Source organism: Poecilia formosa, unplaced genomic scaffold (genome assembly GCF_000485575.1).
Source record: "Poecilia formosa unplaced genomic scaffold, Poecilia_formosa-5.1.2 Scaffold128, whole genome shotgun sequence".
Classification (NCBI taxonomy): domain Eukaryota; kingdom Metazoa; phylum Chordata; class Actinopteri; order Cyprinodontiformes; family Poeciliidae; genus Poecilia; species Poecilia formosa.
In genome coordinates, this window is record NW_006800067.1 from 1,534,468 (window position 1) to 1,556,637 (window position 22,170).

At 41.0% G+C, this 22,170-nt stretch overlaps 2 protein-coding genes across 2 annotated transcripts; one reads left to right on the plus strand and one right to left on the minus strand.

The window, feature by feature from the left end:
- Window positions 1-7,593: 7,593 nt before the first annotated feature.
- Window positions 7,594-10,274, plus strand: atoh1b (atonal bHLH transcription factor 1b). Its single transcript, XM_016676150.1, has one exon. It carries the CDS (start codon window positions 8,248-8,250, stop codon window positions 8,983-8,985), a length of 738 nt encoding a protein of 245 aa, XP_016531636.1. The 5' UTR covers window positions 7,594-8,247; the 3' UTR covers window positions 8,986-10,274.
- Window positions 9,520-22,130, minus strand: dok3 (docking protein 3). The gene is made up of 5 exons (XM_007561580.2): window positions 21,824-22,130; window positions 15,541-15,831; window positions 15,156-15,246; window positions 12,549-12,736; window positions 9,520-11,369 (listed from the first exon to the last, which is right to left on the minus strand). The coding sequence occupies exons 1-5, from the start codon at window positions 21,878-21,880 to the stop codon at window positions 10,491-10,493; spliced, it is 1,506 nt and encodes a 501-aa protein (XP_007561642.1). The 5' UTR covers window positions 21,881-22,130; the 3' UTR covers window positions 9,520-10,490.
- Between the last annotated feature and the right edge of the window lie 40 nt (window positions 22,131-22,170).

Genomic DNA, 22,170 nt, shown 5'->3' on the forward strand with positions numbered 1-22,170 from the left:
CAACAGACATGAGATGACACAAAACTGCAGCAAACAACTGCAAAAACTCTTCAAAGAAGGAATTTGGAGATCTGACACTAAGGTAGTAAAAGTGACTTTAGAAACAAATAAAAACGACAGACAATATAAATGAAAATGGCTATACGTACAATAAATACAAACCAACACAAAAGAGAATGAAACTAATAAAGGAAGACAGTAGCCATGGGAAAAAGGAAGATAAAATGATTTGTTCTTTCTTAACTCTTGTTGCTCTGCAGCTTCAGGGAACATTTGACAAGTTTGGTTTTATTCACCCATATGTCACACTTCTGCTATTAACACTTGAAACCAGAAGATTAAACACACCTAAAGGAAAAGGAAAAACACCCCGGCACATACACACGTTCTTCCTCTGATTTTGAAGACATGGATAATAAATCTCTGCCATATTCTTTCTCTTACTTTGTGGCAACTCTTGCAGAGCTAAAACAAGAAATGATTGATGTGATTTAACTTTGGACAAAAATGTGAATGTGTCTTTTTTTTAATTTTTATTTTTTTTATGTACGTAAACTTCTGTTTTCAACTGTATGCGAATGGTCACTGTGTGAATTCTTCCAAAACAACACCACTCAAACTGAACCGAAGCTTCAAAAATCACCACAAGGTAGCCTCGCCTTTTTAACGCTGTAAAACCGACAAAAAAAAACAAAAAAAAAGTGCATTAAAAATAAAAATTAAAAAAAGCGCTCTCTCCTTTCTGGGTCTTAGAAATGCGTTACAGTGTATGAACAATAGAAAACAACTTTCACTTGGGCCCAGGGCCAAAGTTTCAATGGAGTCCTTCATCATAAAAATGGATTTGGACTAAAGATGCTGTTCACTCGTCTGCACGCCTGCCCATCAACGGCATATAATGATGTCATTACAACCACAATAGCCCGCCCAGGCATTCAGTGTGTAATGGATAATAAGTGTCTATCCACCGCTGACAGCTTTCAGGGTCCCTGATGCTCAAGTGTCTGGACGCCTTTCTTCTTCCAGTTGATGGACTGGTTCTTTACAACACACTCGACGCACATGTTTGCCTATCTGCCATATGGTGTGCTGGTACATTACAAAAAAAACATGCTAAAACATGCATTTCATTGTGGTTTCACAAGGTTGTAATAGTATTTTGAAAGAAAATCAACAAGATTGGAAAAGATTGATCAAGAAGCATAAAAGTTCATGCAAAAATGGGATTATTTGTATAAATGTGGGATACGTCCTCCACCTACATTGAGTGGTGAAAGTACTATGATCTGAATGTTTCGTGGATTTTTTCAGTATGTTCTGGTAAAAACTCATATCTGTTTTACTCTGAATTTAAGGTGTAATGTTTAGCTTAGTTCTGTAACTGTGCACATCTAAACACATTAGCACTGCTGCCTTTTAGAAATAAGATATGTGTTTTCTACACAAAGCTCAAAAATTGAGAAAATGTGTTTATGGCTGATTGTTTCTTTGTTGTACCAAAGCTTATTGTTAGGTATTAAACATATTTTTCATTAACCTCACATTCACCCTTTTGTTTCTTTTACAAATAAATCATTAGGGGGAAAAAATTCACAAACTCACCATCCTCACTGGTGGTGGCAGCACAGTGCCGAGGGGATGCTTCTCAGCAGCAGGCCCTGCATGTAGCATTCTAATTTTATAAGAAACTAAATGAGTTTTCATTAGCTGAAAGCAGAAAATAAACCTGCTAAGCAGAAATACAGATCTGAAAGCAGCTGTATGTGTGAATGAATAGACTTTAAATAACTATCTACCTAAACTACCAGCTCCTTATAGCAATAACAAATTAATGTTGTTTGTTAGAAAGGGCTAACTATCAACAATAAGTGTCTTCCAGGCTCCATATCAACCAGGATTGATGATATCCATCCAACCAACTCTACTTAATGGCATAAATATAAAGTTGATTGATTGTCTATACCCCTTATTCTGGCAGGGTCACGGGGTTATCTCCAGCAATTCATACCCTGGACAGTTCTACAGTAATATAAATAATATATAATAAAAGCATTTTCTTTTTTAAGTCACAGTTCACTTTTTCCACACATACACACAGCTCCAGTGGGTTTTCATTTTGGAGTAAATAATGGTGAGGTTAAAGTATTATTTTCAGTAATACTTTATTATTCCAGTAATAACTGGTAAAAAATAAATAAATAAATTTAAAAAAAAACTTTTTTTTTTATTTTTTTATTTTTATTGCCCAATCCAAGCAAGATATCCATCCCCCTTACAGATGCTGAGTGGCACGTGTCGCCCGGAACACTGTGATCATCGGTGCAGGTCCGGCTGTAAGAACCTGCTTTGTTCTGCCTGAAGTACCGGCTCCTTCGGACTCCGTCTGTCGGACTCGGACTGAAGAGGCAAACCCCCCTGCAGGACCTCGACTTAAAGCATCGCGACATTTCCTTCCACTTCACTGGAGCATGCGCGCGCGGTTATGCTCGAGATGACCGAAAGGAGAGCTGAAGATCATTACAAGCAGCTTGTAGACGAAAGATGATGACACACAGCATAAAGTCAGAGAGAGAGAGAGAGAGAGAGAAAACTACCCACTGTCTTTTTGAGTTCATCAATTAGCCCTTTGCCACAGATACCATTAACTTAATGAACCGTTTCTGTAAGGAGAATATTACTTCCCTCTTCCCAAATTAATGAGGCCGCTAATTGTCCTAATTTGCGTCTGAAACCCAAGCATTAAGCTTTCTCTCTGTGCTCACCAGAACCACCTCCGTAGCTTCGGGTGTGAGGGGATAATTACAGACTATGGACTGTTTCCAACATCAAGAGGTTCTCTGTTGCTGGTGCACGATTGTGTAAAATAATCCACGCAGTCTTTTGTAAGGACATTAAAGGATCTTTAATTAAATAAAACGATAGTTGACATAGAAACTTCCACTAAGACTCATCAACTTTAGATTATTACCGAAGCATCTGAAAAGGGCGTGGCGGTAACAATCCTGTTGATGGAAAATAATATTCTTCTTTCTTTTTTTCTTTTTTTTATTTAACTGAACCAAAAAAAAGATTTAGGCATTTTTGGTTTAAAGTTTCTTGTTCATCACTTATTTATCACAATTATTACACTTTATAGACCTGCATTTTGCAAATACCTCCAATAAATACCAGTATTACTGGAATAATAATGTAATAATATTAAGCAACAATAAGCCAGGGTTTAAGTTACTATGTACACTAATATGGCTTAGAGCTTTCAGCAAGATCAAAAACAAAATTAGTCACTTGTTGCAATATTAAAGAAAAAAAAAAGACTGTTCTTGTGTGGAGCTAACAAGAAATGAATTTAGCTTGAGTTAATCCTTAAATTGGACAAAATTGTCTTAAATCAAGCCTAACAGACGAGGGAACATTTGGGGCCCTTGTGGCTCCCCAGGGAGTTCACTGAGTGGGTTTGAGTGCGTCCCGTGAGAAATATCAAGACTGTTTGGTTTGCTTGGCACGTCATCCGTCACGCTGTGTTTAATAAGTATGATTGCTATTAAAATAAAAAGGCCATGTGCAGTGCTTTGTAGAAGTATTTGTATGTTTTTTGTTGTTTTTTTCTCCACATTTTGCCACAAAATAAACTTCAGTGCATTTAATTGGAATTATATGTGAAAAGCAGAACAAAGAGGCACATAAGTATAGGATACATGCTCTCTTTCTTCTTTTTTTTTTAAATGGACATTTGAAAAGTGTGTAATACACCTACATTAAATCCAGTCCAACCAATTATTTTCAGCAGTCACCTAATTAGTGAATGGAGTCCATCTGTCGGTATATTAATCTCAGTGAAAACACACCTGTTCCCCGGCGGCCTTAGGGACTTTTAGAACATATTAGTTATGATACAAGGACAAACTGAACTTCTCATCTGCCGTGCAAGAAGCTCTTATGTGAGACGCTGCACATCAGCCTGGACACACCATCTCCATAGTGGCACATGGTAGTGGCAGCATCATGCTGCAGGAGGTGCTTGTTATTTAGCAGGTACAGAAGAAAAATACAAAATGCAGAAAAAGACCCGGCAGCCAATGGTACTGTTCAGATCAAAGTATTTTAATGTATTTGAAAGTCCTAGTCAAAGTCTAGGCCTGAATACATTTGAGAATAAATCCTTCCCCTTCAGTCTTTTTGTTTGTCTTTATAAATAAAACACACGAATCTCAAAACGGAGGAAAAAATAAATAAATAAAAATTCAAAACACTTGTCACTTCTATGATTTGCCGCTGTTGGTCAGAAGAAGTTTTTAACAGCAGCCAACTCTTTTGGGTTCAAGTCCGAGCCACCTATGCTAAATCCAGCAGCTCAGGTGGTTAGCTGAACAGCAGCATTGTGTCGACACAAGTGGGTGCTGCTGTTCTTGGCTGATTAAGGTTTGAATAATGGTTAAGGCTCAGGAAACAAAGCGCCTGGACCGACGCCAGGTTCCATCACTGGCACCGCGGGCCAGAGGCACTCATCTGCAGCTCTATGGTTGCCAGGCCGGTGGCAAGTTGTGTGCAGCCGTTGGCGGCAAGCGGATGTTGTGAAATTTTCTGAGGGAAATTTGTCCGACCATGTTGGACTGGTCCCGTCAGCGCTGTGCCTGGTTGGAGCTGAATTCAGTGGAGCTGGTTAACTCTTACTGCAGAGAGTAGGAAGAAATCTGTGGGAAAACGATTACTAATGAAAATAATAATGTTTAGAAGTTAAATATTTGAGGCTGTTTGGAGTTTCTGTCAAAAGCTGTGTTTGTGCTGCTGGCATCAGTCATCAGATTCAACTTGTATTGTTTTGTTTACATAATGTTTATGCGTAAATTTTATTGAATCGGACTGAAAAGCAGTTTAAGGACATAATGTAATAGATAACATATTTTTAACTTTAAATATTTATACAATTGTAAAACATAATTTGGGTTTATGTTAAACAATATCTAATAATAAATATATTTATTTCTTAGTCATGTTATTTATTTATTTTATTTGCTTGCTTGGCTGAGTAAAATTTAACAGATATTTTAATGAGATGGCATCATTTAAATTTAAAATAAAATTGTCTTGTTAAAACTTTACATGATTTTAAAAATCATATTTATCTATTATTTTTGCTACATACCACGTTGTTTCTGCTGACATAGCTTTTGGTTATTTTATAATTTTACTAAAGTGTATTTCAACATAACCGGAAATAAACTTGGGTCAGGAAAATTATTATAATCTATTTTATATGCTGAAATCTATAATGTATCCATGTGTAGTTACCGCCCATAGAATGTCGTGTCTTGTAAAACCTTTTAGCTGTGAAGCCTGTGACTAACCTGAAGTAACATGGAGTCCACACTATCCACCACGTCTCAGTGTAAAGTAAAGGCCCCCAGCAGGAGCCACAGGGCGCTTCAGCGGGTCAGTAGAAGTTGACCTCAGCAATGTTCCCTCACACCTCCTCGGCCTGCGCTGCCACTCCTCCGCTCCCGCCCTGCACCAGATGGGAAGTGTAGCCGCATTTTTAAAGCCTGCACGCAGGGTTACAGGCTGTTGTGCTGGCAGTGATGCCAAAGGAATGAAATATTCATGCAGGCCCCCAAATAATACAAAAAAAAAAAAAAAAAAACAGGGTTACAGGCTGTTGTGCTGGCAGTGATGCCAAAGGAATGAAATATTCATGCAGGCCCCCAAATAATACAAAAAAAAAAAACCTGAATGGACTCCCCGGGAGAAGAACGTGCCGATTTATTCAACTAAGACCAGGCCTCATTAAACTGCTGGCGGCGAGGCAGGTCACGGTGATTTTCACTAACACTGCCCGACCCCGACTGTCTCTCTCACACGGAACCACACAAACACCAACTCTACACACTTCAACAGGGGTGAGAAGGGCTGAATGTAAAGCGTGTCCAAGTCACCATCGCCGGTCTACACGATCTCAAGATCTCCCAGCGGGACAGGTCTGCGCCTGGTGCTGAAGCTGCTCCTCTGCAGTAATTGACGCCCTAATGAGTGATTAGCTTCGGAGCGCCGTGGGCAGCATATGGGAGACGTGGGTGACACTGTGTCCACCAGAGGTGCGTGGCTTGTGAGGGGTGCCAGGGGACACCAGCTGATAGGCACAGGGCAGGAGCCAAGTTACTAAACCTGAAATTTGTAGCCTAATCAATCATCCTTCACACGAAAACAACATCTTCATTTTGGCAGCAACAGCAACAACAGGAACCTGGTTATTTAATGGTGTAACTACCTCTTTTATGAATGTTTTCATCCTGCTCTTAAAGGATTCATAAATCGCCTTCAGACAACTTATCAGTTATTGCGGTTTCGCTGCACAGACAGGTGTGTCTCAGCCTTGTCTCCCACCTGTTCGTTTTATTATTCTTCTGCAAATAATCAGGGAAAGATTGGCCTTTTTTTTTACTGTTTGTTTGAGCATGCATTTGTTTTCCAGATCTGCCTTTCCCTCGCTCAGAGATCAGAGCCAATGGTTAGCTTTATGTTCAGAAAACTACTCAAATTCATTTTACCATGGCTGATGATGGTTCATGATTAATCCAGAACGGATTGCTGTTCACTGCACACCAACATTTAGTGTGTAGCGTCTCTTCTGCCAATTCAATGAGATTATTTTGAGCACTGTAAAAATTTGATTTTTTTTTTTTTTTTTTTGCGTGGTATTAAACATTAGTCATTAAATGGGTTTACACTTTTTATCAAGGGTTTCATATCATAAATGTAATGTTGACTAATGGTTGAATCATACCAACTTTAGCACTTTATTTTGATTGCAAATCCTCAAAGAACGTCTAAGAGTCTAACAGAAGATGAAACGTACTTAACTGTCAGTCACTGCGTGTTGTTAGCAGCGGTAAAAATGAAAAGTTGGTTTGATTTTGTGGCTTGAATTACAAATAGAAAATTTGGAAAAATTGCCTTAAGATTTGTGATTGAAAATGTTTCTTTACTGCAGTGAAAATTTGAGTTTAGCTTAAGCTAGTTTAGCGCTAATGATAAAGTCAAACTTACTAGCAAGTTGAGCTTCTTAAACTTTAACATCCATAGCTGTTGCTGTGGGAGGGGGGCGGCATTTAGGCTGAATAATGAAACAATATTTACTATTTTAAAATACAAGTCAAACTGGAGATATTTGATTTGACTTGATCTTTCTCTGGTGATTTTTCTGGAGACATTACAATAGAGCTAGAGGCTTTAGATTCTCCCGTTCATTTATTCATGACCTGAAGTAAGGGCATAAACACTGGATATGTTCATATCAGAATTCTCTTGAGACACCAGTGAATATATATATATATATATATATATATATATATATATATATATATACACACACACACACACACACACTGCTCAAAAAAATAAAGGGAACATTTCACTTAAATTTTGTGTGTGGCTCCAAATCCAGGCCTCCATTGGTTAATAAATTTGATTTCCATTGATGATCTTTGTGTGATTTTGTTGTCAGCACATTCAACTTTGTACAGAACAAAGTATTCAATGAGAATATTTCATTCATTCAGATCTAGGATGTGTTATTTGAGTGTTCCCTTTATTTTTTGAGCAGTGTGTATATAGCAATTTGTTATAATGCAACTCCGTTGACAAAGCAGATTTTAAAGTTTCACATACTTATTTTAGAACCTTTCAGCCATTAATCTTGCTAAATTTCTGCTCCATCAAAATAAACTGCTAAACCAAATAACAGCTGGTTTCATCGGTGTATTTAAATGTAGATCTTGTTTCAGTTCAAGTTCAAAAGTCGTTGTGCATAACGTTGATTTTTGGTAAGCACACTTGCAATATGATCCGCATTTTACCCATTAAAATTGCGTTTGCAAAGTTTACTTTCATTCCAGTAAGAGAGACGTTACACCCTTTTCTTCCTTTATCCAAACTTCCTAGACCTCCAGTGCACATCCACGCTCCTGAATGATTAATACTCCAGCTCCCCTCATGTGTGAGGATAACAACAAGGTCGTGATTGAGTTACAAAGCACAATAGGGGAGAAAAAGTCGAGCTTTGTCTGATTGTTCTTTGACAGGGTCAGAGGCTGCTCTCTCCTGAGACGGCAGGGCTGTCACTGGGCAGGGAGTGACAGCAAGGTGACTGAGGGGAGGCTCTATAAATTGGCGGCGCCGAGCAAAACCTCTCCAAAGACGCGGAGAGTCCCGTGCGCAGTTTCCACTGCACCGCACGAGCGCAGGCCGTCACTGATGATGACCGCAAAAGCAGAGCTTCCGGGCTGGCCAGAGTACCCGGAGGACTTCTCCCTGCTACAGCAGAAAAATCTGGCCCACCTCAGCTCCAAAACGTGGATTTCCTCAAACTCGGTCCGTGGCTTTTCGCGGAGGGAGGCGCACGGCGCCGCAGAGGCTGGGATTTCCCTGGAGAAACTCGGGTCAGTGGGTAGACTCCACGAGTGCGCGTCCGCAGAGACGGGCCACGCGCGGGCATCCGATGGAGACAAGGGGAGCGGCCTGGGGCCTCAGAGACACCGGCGCGTCGCAGCCAACGCCAGGGAGCGCAGGCGGATGCACGGTCTGAACAAAGCCTTCGACGAGCTGAGAAGCGTCATTCCATCGCTGGAAAACGAGAAAAAGTTATCCAAGTACGACACCCTCCAGATGGCGCAGATCTACATCACTGAGCTGTCTGAGCTGCTGGCCGGCGTGGTTCAGCAGGAGTCCAGAGGCCCCCGCTCAGGGTCAGAGAAGACCTCCAGGAGGAACTTGATTCACTCGATTCGGCCAGACGCGGCTGCGCAGCCAGCCATGCTGCTAACGGGAGAGCAGCAGCAGCAGCAGCAGAGAGACCAATCCATCAACCACCTGATCATACTCGGACCTTCATCTGTGATGGAGTCCAACACGTCAGAAGCGTCCTCCAGCAGCAGCGATGCTGAATCCTCGACTCTCAGCGACACGGAGGACAGTGAGACTGGGAGACAGTGACAGAGAGGCAGTTTGTTCCCACCTGATTCCCAGATGTTCACATGGAAGCGAGGCAGAGCTGCTGCTGTTGCTCTGCGGCCGTCTCCAGTAGATTAGATGTTGCACTGCTGGATTTCAAAAGTGAAGAAAAGTCACTCGTTTCTCAGAGATCCTGACTTGGTTTCCTCTTGATGAACTAAAAGAGGCCTTCGTCTGCACTTTAAGGTCCCGGACAATAACTTGTGGCATTTTCCAGAGTCAGTGGTTGGATACGAGCTTTTATTTTGAAATAAAACAAGTATTTTTTCTATTTAAGAATAGCTAATCTGTATTTTATGAGGGATGTTTTTTTATTGTTTTTTTGTTTTGTTTTGTTTTTTGTTTTTTTGCTACAATAAAGATATAATGAATTATTGGGTGTGCATTTTAATTTATTTATGTATATATCACTTCCAGCAACATGTGCACAATTCACACCAAAGCACAATGATTATTTATGCTGCAAAATTTGTAAGTATACATTCCACGGCTAATAAGATAAGAAGACAATGAAACTTTCTGTTGCACAAGCCTTTAGGTCAGAGTGAATGCACTACATTGCAATGATATTCATGCTTATTAGCTAAGTTTTCACAGATGATACCACATTATAACCACAAACCTAAATCTATTTTTACTGGGCCTTTTTGTCAAAGACCGAAACGAAGAACATGACAGTCATTGCAGCAGAATGAAAATGATCAATTGTTTTAAATAATTTTAACTGGTCTGCGACTCTTGTCCTTGGCTGCTGCCGTCCTGCAACTTTTGGACGCATCCCCCACTCCAGCACACCTCAGTCAAATTAAGAGGTAATAACCAAACTCTTCTAAAACTTGCTGGCCTGCTATTTGATTCGGGTTTGTTGGAGCAAGGCTGCATCTCAAAGTTGCAGGCCGGTGGCACTCGACGGCTGGAGCGTAAAGAGAGGCTAAACTCTAATGCATGACAAACTTTTATCCTTTTCATTTAGAAAAAGTTTAGAAAATCATGCAATCTTTTCCTTTCGTTTCACAATTTCGTGGTCCTTTGTGTCGGTCATATTATGCCAGTAAATTACACTGAAGTTTCTGGTTTGTAATGTGACAAAATATTAGAGAGCTCAGCACCGTATCAGCTAAAAGTTTCAGTTTTAAACAACTGCTTCCTGCTTCACCCGGTCAAGCAAAATGGCTTCAAAACGTTCGGCGCTTCTCTAATGTCCAAGCTGCAAAGAACAAAAACCGATTATCACATTTTGCTGTTGCAAATCCCCCTAAACCCCCAGCCCCCAAAAACAGTGCAGTTCCAGATCCATTTTCAAAGCAGAAAAACATACAAACATCTGCAAGCACCAGAAGCCTGACAGCAGGCGCCCGGCGGAAGGGATTTTAGAGCTGTAAAGAAACTAATTATGGCGCGTGACAGTTCATCACGTCTGAAAACTGCTCTTCCCACTCAGTCTGTGAGCTAACAGCCTACTGTAAAACGTGGGGCTGCCTGCCTGCTCAATAGGGAAGAGGAGGCTGGAACTTTGCCAGGTCCTTAGAAATGATTTCTGCCAGCCTTTGTTTGAAGCTGCCGGGGGTCTCAGATGGGACGGCGAAGCCGGCGGCCTCCTCCGGGTCGCCCGTGTCGTCCGCCGCCTGTGCGTTGTACCCCGCACAGTCGTAGATATCTGCGGGTGGGGGAGGCAGGCTTTGCGGTAGCGCTGAGGCAAAGTGATCTGCATTGGTGAGGTCAAGAGAAAGGGGCTCATTCGAATAATGGAGGCCGGAGGAGGGGAAGGAGTATCTTTTGGTCTCTCTGTACGTGCACTGAAATTCGCCAATCTGAGTTCTTCTCATCGGTGGAGGCGTGGTCTTCCTCAAGTTGTAATAAATGCTGTCCTTTGTGTCGCCGTCCTCATCTACGGGTTCAAGGGAATGACACTGATCATCCTCGCCCTCGGCTTCCTCTTCCTCCTCCACCACCTCTTCCTCCTCCTGCTCCTCCTCCTCCTCCTCCTCCTCTTTGCTCTCCTCTCCCACCTCCTCTTTGCTGCTGGAGAGATAAGGCTGGACAAGACACAGATGCCTCATACTCTCCTCGGAGGGGCGATTAATCGTAGCGTACTGGCTGGCAGAACTGTCCTCCTTGTCACGGCGGACCTGCACAAGGCTGTAGATTGGAGCGGCGTCGGTCTGGACGACCGCGGCTGGAAGGGTGACGGAGGACACGTCAAACGATGACCTTTTTTTGACACCGCAGGGCCGGGCGCCCTGTTTCTTCTGCAGCGAACACTGACTCGATAAGGCCTGGTAGATCTGGGGGCCTTCGCGGGTCAGGAAGGTGAACACTCCCTCTCCCGAGTCGCAGCGACGGCCTGCTTCAATGCAGAAGCCCCCCTGCAATCACAATCAGACCAGCGCTCAATTCACATTTAGCACATTTTTTTACGAATACTGAGCCACGTGAGAAATTATCCACGCGCCTCGGAAGCGGCGACGTCGTGTCACATCACAACAACAGTCTTCACTGTTCTGTGTTGGGATTTTATGTGGTCAACACAAAGCAGCTAATAACTGCATCTTTAAATTAAAAAAAAAAAATCTAAAAAAATGTGTGGCCTGCATTTGTAAGCAGCCCCATTTACTCTGATTGCATCCCCCCCCACCCCTGGTTTTCCAATTCCAATTTCCCTTTGGGAGGAATAAAGTATTTTTGAATTTTGAATTGAATTGGTCAGCATAAAATACAATGAAAGCAAAAAATAAAAAAATGAAATAAAATAGTCCAGCTGTGTTTCAGTTTAATTCCACCTCTTCTGTAAAGGCATCAGTGGTTGGCAAGACAACATTAGTGAACCAAAAGTACCTTCAGTATAGAAGATGTGTTGTTTGCCTCAAACCTTTTAACAAGTTCTAGTCTTAGACGACTCAAATTAAACATATTGGGATGCGTGCAAAACGTTTTGCGTGGAAAACATCACCCTCACTACATCGTGCATGTCTGCACCGGCCTGGTTGGAAGTTTGTTGACTTACAATGACAAAGTTAAGCTCAAAGCATACTGGTGCGATAAAACGGCCCAGTCAAAGTCTAGACTAATTGAGAATCTTTCACATGACTTGAACAGTGATGTTCAAAGATGTCCTGCATCTAAATTATACGGGTTTGAGTTATTTTTTTTTTTTTTTGTGCAAAAGATTTCCAAGGCATAAATTGCGATTAAAAAGTATTGATTGGAAGGGAGGGGAGTAAACACATGTGTTTCATTCGACCTTTAATTAACGAGGTAAGCTGCTAATAAGGCGTTCTTATTTACAATAATGACCTGACAAGACTACACTTTCAGATTATTATTTTAAATTAAAACCATGTCATATGCTTGGTGTTGCTCCATCCCACAAAATCACAGTAAGACATATTGATGTAAAAAAAAAATAAAAAAGTGCACCAATAATTTTGTAGGACATCGTATGTTGACAAGGACTTCACTCATACAAATGAGTCTTTGTGCGACAATCTATGATAACATCTCTCTTTAGGCATTAGGATGAATTAATGAGGTTCGCTACACTTTACCTCCACTTGTCCGAACTTGCGCAGGAGTCTGTACGGCCAGCTGTAGATGACGCCGCCCGTGTTGACGTCGAGGAGCTCCAAGGCCTCGCTGTCTGTGAACACCACATACTCCCCGGCCAGTTTGCACCTCTTGGCCGCGTCCGTGCCCAGGACCTTCACTTTGTACTGGTCAGGAGGAAGTGTCGGCTCTACACGAGTCAGAAAACGACCCAGCAGGGAGACGTGCGTACATCAGGGCCGAGCAAATCCAAGAAACTTGTTACAGCAGCGTGTCATTAAAGGAAACAAGCGCGCACCACATTTTCAAACAGACAGTCTGATTTAAAAGAAAATTACTCGCACTCTGCTAATCTCTCCGTGCGCTTGAGCCGCCCGGGTGACTTGGGGGAAATGTAATCCGTTCGGAAATGAAAGGAAATGCATTTTCATAAGCCGGAACTTGCTGATGCCGGAGCATTCGAGCTTTAACGCCTGAACAAACGAGCACACTTTAGCTGCTTCTGACGAATGACGCGAGTTTCAGCAGATGCTTAGAATTTATTGTGTTGTGACATACCACCTGCTCGTCTTACATTTATTTAGTAAGCGGTAACTAATTTGACACTAACCGTCAAGATATTTACACTACATTACAGTAACGACAGGGTGAGAGCTTGACTTTCCTGTGTTTGTAAAAAAAAAAAAAAAAAAGAAAGCACCTGTTTATCTAAGCAAGAGTTCAATCTTTCTAAAGAGAGATTGCTGAAGAGTCTTTAATGTTAAAATGAAAATAATCTGGTTTATGATTTTGATGGTGACATTGTACTGTACAATGGATTTGGGAGTAAACAGGTTGTGGAGCAGATTAAAGGTAATGGGGAAGGTGTTTCACGCTTGTGGCAGTGTTTACGATGGCAGGTGTTGCACTTCTTGTTGCTCAGTTCAACTTCTTGGCATGCTTTTAGCGTGTATGCAAAATTGGGAGGGGAAACCACCATCTTCTCTCGTTACTTCCTTTCTAACGAAAAGAAAGGACATTCTCTTTAAATTCATTTGTACGTTTTAGGACATAACAAATTATCTGGTTTGAGCTGTGTGGGAAACAAAAAAAAAACATTCAGCAGTTTCAAAAGAGTCATAATTTATGAAACTAAGAGAAAGGCATCGGAGGAGAAAAAAGGTCTGCATGAAAAGCTCCACCCCATGATTCAGTATCTTTGGTAACAGTAACTTGAAATAGTTGTTTCCTGTGCGATTTTATCAGCCACTCATGTCACTGAGGATGGATTTCGGCCAGCTCTTCTGTACAGCTGCTTCAGTTCATTGGGGTTTCAATTAGGTTGAGCCCTCAACTTTAAGTAGGCCACTGCAATGCCGTTATGCCTTTCTTTTGTCGATGCGCTTAGGACCTCTGCCATTTGTAACAAGCCTTAGTTGTCAGACAGAAAGGGTTTAATTTCACTCTTGAAAACTTTGGGTTACAAAATGCTTGTGGTCATCTTGGTGACTCTGAGGCACCCAGGCCCCAAAGCACGCCCATAGCATGAGCTGTTTGTGCTGATATTGCGATTGGTTTACTCTAAATATAAGGTATGGCATCGTGGCCAAACATCACAAAACGTTCTGATTCGATCAAAAGATGTTGTTCGATCAGATGCAGTTTTGCTAAACAAAGTCATGCTACTCAAAGAAGTCAGATAAGGTCATCAGAGTCACAGGTGGGTTTTTTTTGTTTTTTTTGTTTGTTTGTGTTCAGTCTTTTCTCTCAGCATTCTCTGGCAGCGATCTTGAATATAATAGTCTTTCTCAATGAAAACTGATGGAGTTCAGCTCTTCAAAAGCGACCTAATAATAATCATGTTTACATCAAATTGCCTCTCTAACGTCACAACTGACTGGCAGCTTTCTGGTGAGCAGGGTTTTTTGAACACAGTTTTTGCATTTCGGCTCTGTTTTTCTTCATTATGTAATAGCATTGTGGAAACAGTTTTTCTGTTTTAGCCGTTTATAGGCAGAACCGAATCATTTTTAGAAAGTTCAGTTTATTGCTATTTTGTGATGATCCAAAAATATGTTTTATGTTACTATGAATGTACACCAAGAAGTTAGCAGCGGGAATTTCCTACCCGAAATCATTTAAAATAAAAGTCTCTTGTTTATCCTGAGTAAAAACGAAACAATTGCTCCTCGCCCAGCCAGCATGCCTAGGTGGGACCCATGTGGGGGAAAGGAGGGCTGATATATGGGTCCCATATGGGTTTGTCCGCGGGTTCCACGATGGCCCCACATGGGTTTGCCCATGTAGGGCCACAGCCCACATGGGCGCTACATGGGCCCTAAATGGACAAACCCATGTGGGGTCCATGTGGGCTCTGGCCCTACATGGGCAAACCCATGTGGGGCCATCATGGAACCCGCGGACAAACCCATATGGGACCCATATGGTCTGCCCTCCTTTTCCCCACATGGGGCCCACCTAGGCATGCTGCACCTTTTCATTTTCTGAACAAAGCTCATCTTCCAGCTTTTCGGCAGGAGCTCCACATAGCAATACATCATCAATTAGCGGAAACAGTGCAGTGTTGCGCTCGTCCTACTGGATGAGCGCTAACAAATGATGGGAATTACCGCTTTTCCAAGACGAGTAAAGGTCATTATCCTCCATGGTGAGGCCATTCCCTCCCTCAAAATCCCCTTTGTCCGACTCTCCAGGATCCCTCTGCAAACACGGTGGCACAGTAAACATTACACAGAGTAAACGCCTCCCTCTTATCACTGCTTTTTATGACTTCAGAGTGGTAAGATGCAAGCAAGAACATGGCTTGTGCAAGCACAAGAATTGGAGAAGTGGCGGAAGTTCCAGATAATGTTTCAACTTCCCCATGTTCTTATCGTGTCTGGCTGTGGGGAAGGCTTCTGAGCATTTTTCCCAAATTCAACACGCTGATATGAAGCGAAAGTCGGGCAGCTGCGTCGAGGGGAGGGGTCGTAACGACGGGGGTTAGCGCGGTACCTGGAAGGCGAGAATGCAGAGGGCGCTGATCCAGTCCTGGCTCTCCGTGGAGGCGAAGGTGTAGGTGTGGTGTGTGGTGTTCAGGTAGAAGGCCGTGCAGCGAGCCGGGCACGACTCCTTGGCCGCAGGGGTGACGCTCAGGCAGTCGCTTAAGCGCACGACCTTCCTCTCTTGTGCTTTCTGTCGACAGGCCTTTAGCTGCTCGCTGTCGGATACAGAGCGGAACTCCAGCCGACCCACACCCATGGAGCTGGGCTTGAAAAGCACCATCCAGATTTTCCGCCACGTTCTCTGACAAGAAAAGAAAGGAGACTTTTTTTTTTTTTTTTTTTTATTGGAGTCAGATTTTGAAAGTGAAATCGGCCTCCAGTGTCTCCACTGGAAAAAATGGTAAATGGTGTGTACTTGTCCAGCGCTTCATCAAGTCCAGAGGACTCCATGGCGCTTCACACTACATTCATTCATTCATTCACTGCATCATCTTCTAGCTGTACAAGTGGAGGCACACCACAAGGCAAACACAATGATTGAGCTGTCATTCAAACTCTAAGTATTACTTTTTGTACTCGTCTGGTCTTAATTACTTATCTACCAACCAAACCAACCAGCAATGGCTCTGAGAAGTCCATGCCCCCCTGTTAAAATGTCAGACTTTTAAACTTCAAATCCATTAACGTGAGATACGTCCTGAAATATTTCAACATTCAACGTCTGAACTTGTTTTTTTTTTTTTTGCTCACTCTTCTGAAAAAAGTTCCCCCCCAAATCTCTCATATTGTGTGAACATCTCTTGTCCACAGCGGTCAAGTCATCTCATGTATTTGCCCTTGGATTTAGTTCTGTTCTCTGAGACGCCATTTGAACACTTTCATCCTTTTTTTTTTTTTTTTTGCTGAAAACATCTATTGTTGCTGATTCACAATGATGCTACAAATGAAGCCTCTCTTCGCTTTCAGCTTTCCATGAGACGCCTGAAAGTTCGGGGTCTAAACTGTCTAGAAATTAAAACTGTTTATGAATTCACTCAGGGTCGATCAGAAGAAAGGTAACCCCAGATCATGACGCTGCCATCATCACTATTTTCCGCAGAGGTTATGAGCTACTGTTTGGTGATGCGCAATGCTTTTTGCAACCATTTTTCTGATCTGTGTCTTCATGCAGTGAAGTTTATTTTATTTTTTTATTTTTTTTAATCGTTTGTAACCCCTCTCCAGAGTTAAGCAAAGGATGCAAACGAGCAAAAGGTCAGGAAACTCTGGTTCATCACATTCACTCAAGTTGTGGCATGTGTGAACGAAAGAAAACTCAAAGCTGAAATAGATCAAAAAAGGCTTTTGCTTTTCACTGTCATATCACAAGAGTACTGATACGTTTATTTATTTCAGTAACTCCATACATTACAGAGGCTAATTGCACAAACTGATGATTTTTAAGGCTTTTAATTCGGATAATTACGAGGATTTTCCACTTACAAATGAAAACACGACATTAATGATTAGAATTTCATCAGACTAGCATAAAAAAAATACCTTCGATTCAGAAATGTGGACTTAATGAAGGCTATGCTTAATGCCTTATTTAAAGTTATTCTTCAAATAATCTGACAAGCAGCCTCATCGGAATCCATATTATAATTTATTGAGTATGAGCGCACCTCACATCAGACGCGGAAAATTTTAAAATTCTTTCTTAAGTCTGGAAAACGGGATTTCAACAGGGGTGTGTGAACTTTTATTGGCCACAGTATCTGTTTAAAATGGGAATAAGTTTTTAAGCAGGTGTGGCTGAGCATTGACCGAAAGATGGATGAAGCTAAATTATAAAAAAAATAAAGTAGAATTACGTGAACATTTTCCAGATCTTTACGTAACTGTTGTTTAGGACTGAGCTCAATCCCAGAGTGTGTGTGAGGTTGTGTGTGTGACTGTGACAGAAGGTGTGTTTGCACTCTGTTCTTACAGGAAGCGTGATTAACAAGTAAACCTCCTGTACTTGTTCTAAGACAGCTTGATAATCCTCGTCCTATTCTCAGAGCTGAAGTGAAAAATAAATCCAAAAGTTCACAGGTGACATATTGTTCCTGTTACTCGGGAGCAGAGACCAGAAGAGAGAGCCTCACTTCTCTTTTCGCCACCCATAAACTTACACCTCTGGTCTACAACCTGAAACTGATTTCAGGAACCAAGTTCAAACATCTGTAGCCTTTCTCTGTATTATCGTTTGCTCTGTCTTACATTTACCGATCAAGTCTTATTTGAGTTATTTTGGGTTTTGTGTGGTAACATTTCTTCTCGTGGTTGAGTCCGCAGGATGAAATTATACCAAATTTCTGTCACTGCCGTGAGGACGCACATACTGCAGATAGCAGAAGTGACCATGATAGTAGGGGTCAAGAAAAGAAGGTGTGAAAGTTTATCTAAAGGCATCAGTATTTTAAAAGGCAGAACATTATTTTCTCACTGCAACTTCTGGAAACCCAAATTTAAACCTTGCAAAACAATACCAGAAAAACTTCCTCTCTGCTAATAATCTCCGATTATCGGACCACTTCAACGAGCTTTTAGTTGCTTTTGCCGCCATAGATTTAATTCATTGTGACAGTCCTTTACTTTTTAGACATAAAAGATTTTTATATTTAGGTTATTTATACGTCTTTTTTTTCTTTTTTAAATGAGCCAAAAGGAAGTCCAGTCAGATCTTTAAAAGAACTCGGTATCATACTACAAACAACTTTTAACGGCAGTAAATCAAACACTGACATTAAATAAACAAGTCGGCCAACTGGAAGGACTGATCCGATTTATATTTAAGCTTACGTGCAGAAGGGAATGGTTCGCAAAGAGCTGGGATGCAAAGAACGTGTAAACGACCGGATCAACTTCTCTACAGGCATCAGATGCTGCTGTTCCCCTTTCAACTTTCTTAGAAATCAAATGGTGGATCACTTTGGGGGGGGAAACACGACAATGACAAGCTGGTATTGGGAGAGTTCCTCTTGCGTGGGTGTTTTTGATTAGAAATTTCCAAGAACCATAGAAACGGCCCCAACGTGTAACAAATGCTGCACAACCCAGTCAGAGGAGATGTTCTTCAGCCAGATATGGTTAAAAAAAAATGTAATGTTTGATGTTTGGATGGATGGATGGAACAGGAGTGTTTTCTTCATTTGAATCCATCTGGTTAGGTAAAAAGAAATGTCTTTATATATACCGGTATATATAATTCTGAGGTGCTCTCACACTACACACCACATGTAGGAAATGATTTTTCCACTGGTGTACTGGGGCACTGTCCTGTGAAAACCACAAACGCATTGTAACTCCAAACACCACTTGTCACTAATATCGCTCTCTGAGCCGCCAAGTGTGACAATAACGCACAATTTGTGACAATTTGATGCAGTACAATTAATTTCATTGTATTAAAAAGCGATTTAATCTACCAAACGCACGAGAGCAACGCGAGATAAAAGTTGGAGCACAAGCTGCAACTGAAGCCGATCTCTGCTCCAGCTGTATACAGATCCATATTTACAATAAAATTACTTTTTTTCCGTTAATCGGTTCATTGCTTTCCGAATTAAAACCACCAAGTCATGATAGAGCCACCTCCATGCCTTAATGAAATTCCTTTCATGAGATCCTGCCATGTTTTAAACATACTTCTGTCTACTTGTGATATTTCAAAATGTCTGATGATCTTTGCAGTGGTTGGGTTCAGAAAAGTTTTCTTCAATAATGGTAACGGTTGACAACTGTACAAAAGGTTCACCTCAAGTGTGTCAAATGTTGCTGAGGGTTTATTTTACCACTCAGTCAGGAAGTTGGATTTGATTATAGCTCTGCAGCTATCTTGACTTACATACTTTATTTGGACTCTTACTGTTGCTGTTGGTGTTTGTTTCATGGTTTCAATCTCAACATGAGGCACGTTTAAAAGAAAACGCTTTTTAGAGAAACTTGTAAATCCAGGGAGTTTTTTTTTTTTTTTTTTTTTAAAGTTGTTTAAGTATTGTTACTTTTCAGTTACTTTATATTTCGAAGCACTGTGATTATCGTCATTATTTCACTCCTGTGACTTGGTTTTCTGGGAAAGCGTTTTAAACTTTTGTCTGAAAAACAAAAGCTCCCGACAAGGTTGAGTTCACCACACCTTTAAAAGTCCGAAGATCGCACGAAATAAATATTTTAAGGCTACATAAAATATTTTACTTGACGTTTTGGAACAAAAATCCCATAACATTTCAAAAATGATTTCATAATGTCTCTGCTTTAGCTTCAGACATAGACTTTGTGCATAAAAATGTCCTTTAAAGTAAAACTTGCTTGTTGAAGAATTCAGTGCTGTTGTAGAGAAAGTCTTTGCTTCACGTGTTTCTCTTGTTCTGGCTTCTTGGGATTTTGTTTCATTCTTCTTTTGGACATCATGTCCCAAACATTCATGAAACTAATTATAATTTTAGACAAAAATGACCTTAGTAAAAAACAAATGAAGTTTTCAAATGATTTATTTATTAAATAAAAATAAAAAATAAAAAAAAACAGCCAACCTGACTGAGAATAATTTCTTTCCCTTATATGCCGTGTTAGGTTTACACGAGATGTAACGGGAAGCATATCTTCCTTTTAGCCTTTTTCCTCATCAGTGCACAGAAAACTTCCCTCCAGAGTATTGAGGATCATTGAGGGTTTTTGGACAATTTTCCTTTAAGCTCTTTTTGGCCAGCAGTGGTTTTCTATTTGGGAACCTCACAGAGGTATAATTTCTCCCCACTCTCTGTCTTATTACTGAATCATGAGCGTTGACGCAGTGGTTTAGATGACATTTGGGCACTTTTGTGACGTCCAGGATGAGTTGTTGGTGGGGTCTTGAAGTAACTGCACCTGTTAAACTGTGACTTTACCATGATTTCTTTTGTAAAGTTGGTTTTAGTTTGAGTAGCAACGGAGGCTCGATTCCTGCCAGAGTCACAGAATCAAGAAATAGTTTAAATAGCAGCTCTCCAACACCACGATGCAGGGTGAAAGACCTCTACAAGCAACACCTCATGCCACAAACTCAGAAACAGATGAGAAAGGTATTGACATCCATCAGTCTGGAAAGAGTTACAAGCTCATTTCCTTCAAAGGTTTCAGAACTCCAGCAATGAAGAGAGAAAAAACCCCCACAAAGAATAAAAACACAAAACATTGCTGAACCTCCCTAGGAGTGGCCAAAAGTATCTCAAGACCGCATCGACAACTCATCCATGAGGTCACAAAAGCAACCAAAACAACATTTCAAGTATCGCAGATCTCACTTGCCGCAGCTACGGTCAGCGTTCAAGACTCACCGACGGTGTCAGAACCTTCATACACTGCTATAGGCAAACTTAGATGAACACTTTATCAACTGAGCTGAAAAAAATGCTGCCTGTAAAGTTACATCATTGTGTGGCAGAGATATTCTCAATAATGTTTACTTGTCGTTATTATAGCTACATCAAGAATATTTTCATAGCTTTAGAGTGAGTTCCTGGGAGTAAGAAGAAAAAGACATTTCTCACATTCGCCAAAAAGCAGAAACAGAACAAATTTGTAAGAGATGGGGGGGGAAATGTTTTTTTTTTTTTTTTTTCTTGGCACTGCAGACATGTAAATAAATACACAATCCTGTATGCATGTGTTGAATTCTGAATTTACTGAACTCTGTGTGCTATTTTCATGTGGCTGCTGCAGTTATTTTTACATTTTATTTTTGCATGTCTATTTATTGCGATGGAGTAAGCCGAAATGGAACTTACAACGCAGATTTCTGCTTCTGCAGAAATACCATGTATTATTTTTTTTATCAGTCATTTAACCTCTAAATCCTCCTAAAAAAAAACAAACAACAAAATCATCCAGGTAAATGCAATTCAACATGAGTTTTCACATCAGCCCATTGTTACTGCAGAAGAGCGACAGAGAACATTCTGCTGCCTTGTACTAGTGACATGTAGTAAATCAAATGTAATCTAGTTTGTAAAGCTTTGTAATATTTGGAGTAGATCTATGCTTGATAAGATTAATAATCTGATAGCAGCATTGACATCTATATTATTTTTTTTAAATAATCTTAAAAAGTAGGACGCTGTGCCATACAAGGTGCTGTAACACAAATGCCAACGCTGTGAAAGCGTTCGCATGCAGCAGCACTACGTACGTTTTAACTTTTCCACCTTTTATGAGAACTGGACACTCAATCGCCGCATTTCACGGAGGATTTCTCATTCTTTATCGAATGGCAAAAGGTTCAAACTTACTTTCCCAAACTTGGCCCCTTGAAGATGCAGCATCCCCTCTTTGAAAATGACCTCCATGCTCGTACGCTTTGGATGAAAACTGTTCACACGCCGACAGCAGTTGCTGCGATGTGGCAAAAAATGTGACAAGTGATGAGGTTAAAATTAGGCCTCCTCTACCACAAGTCTGACTTTTTCCTTGACGTCATGAACTGCTGTCATGCTGCCGCCGTCGACCTGTGTCCCTGACAGGAGGAGTTAAAAAAAAAAAATCATCATCTGCAACCTGTTACAAAAGAAAGGACACACAAGTTGTGTGTGCTGCTGTTTTCTTGAGTCAAACTTCCCTTTGAATTATTTTGCAACCA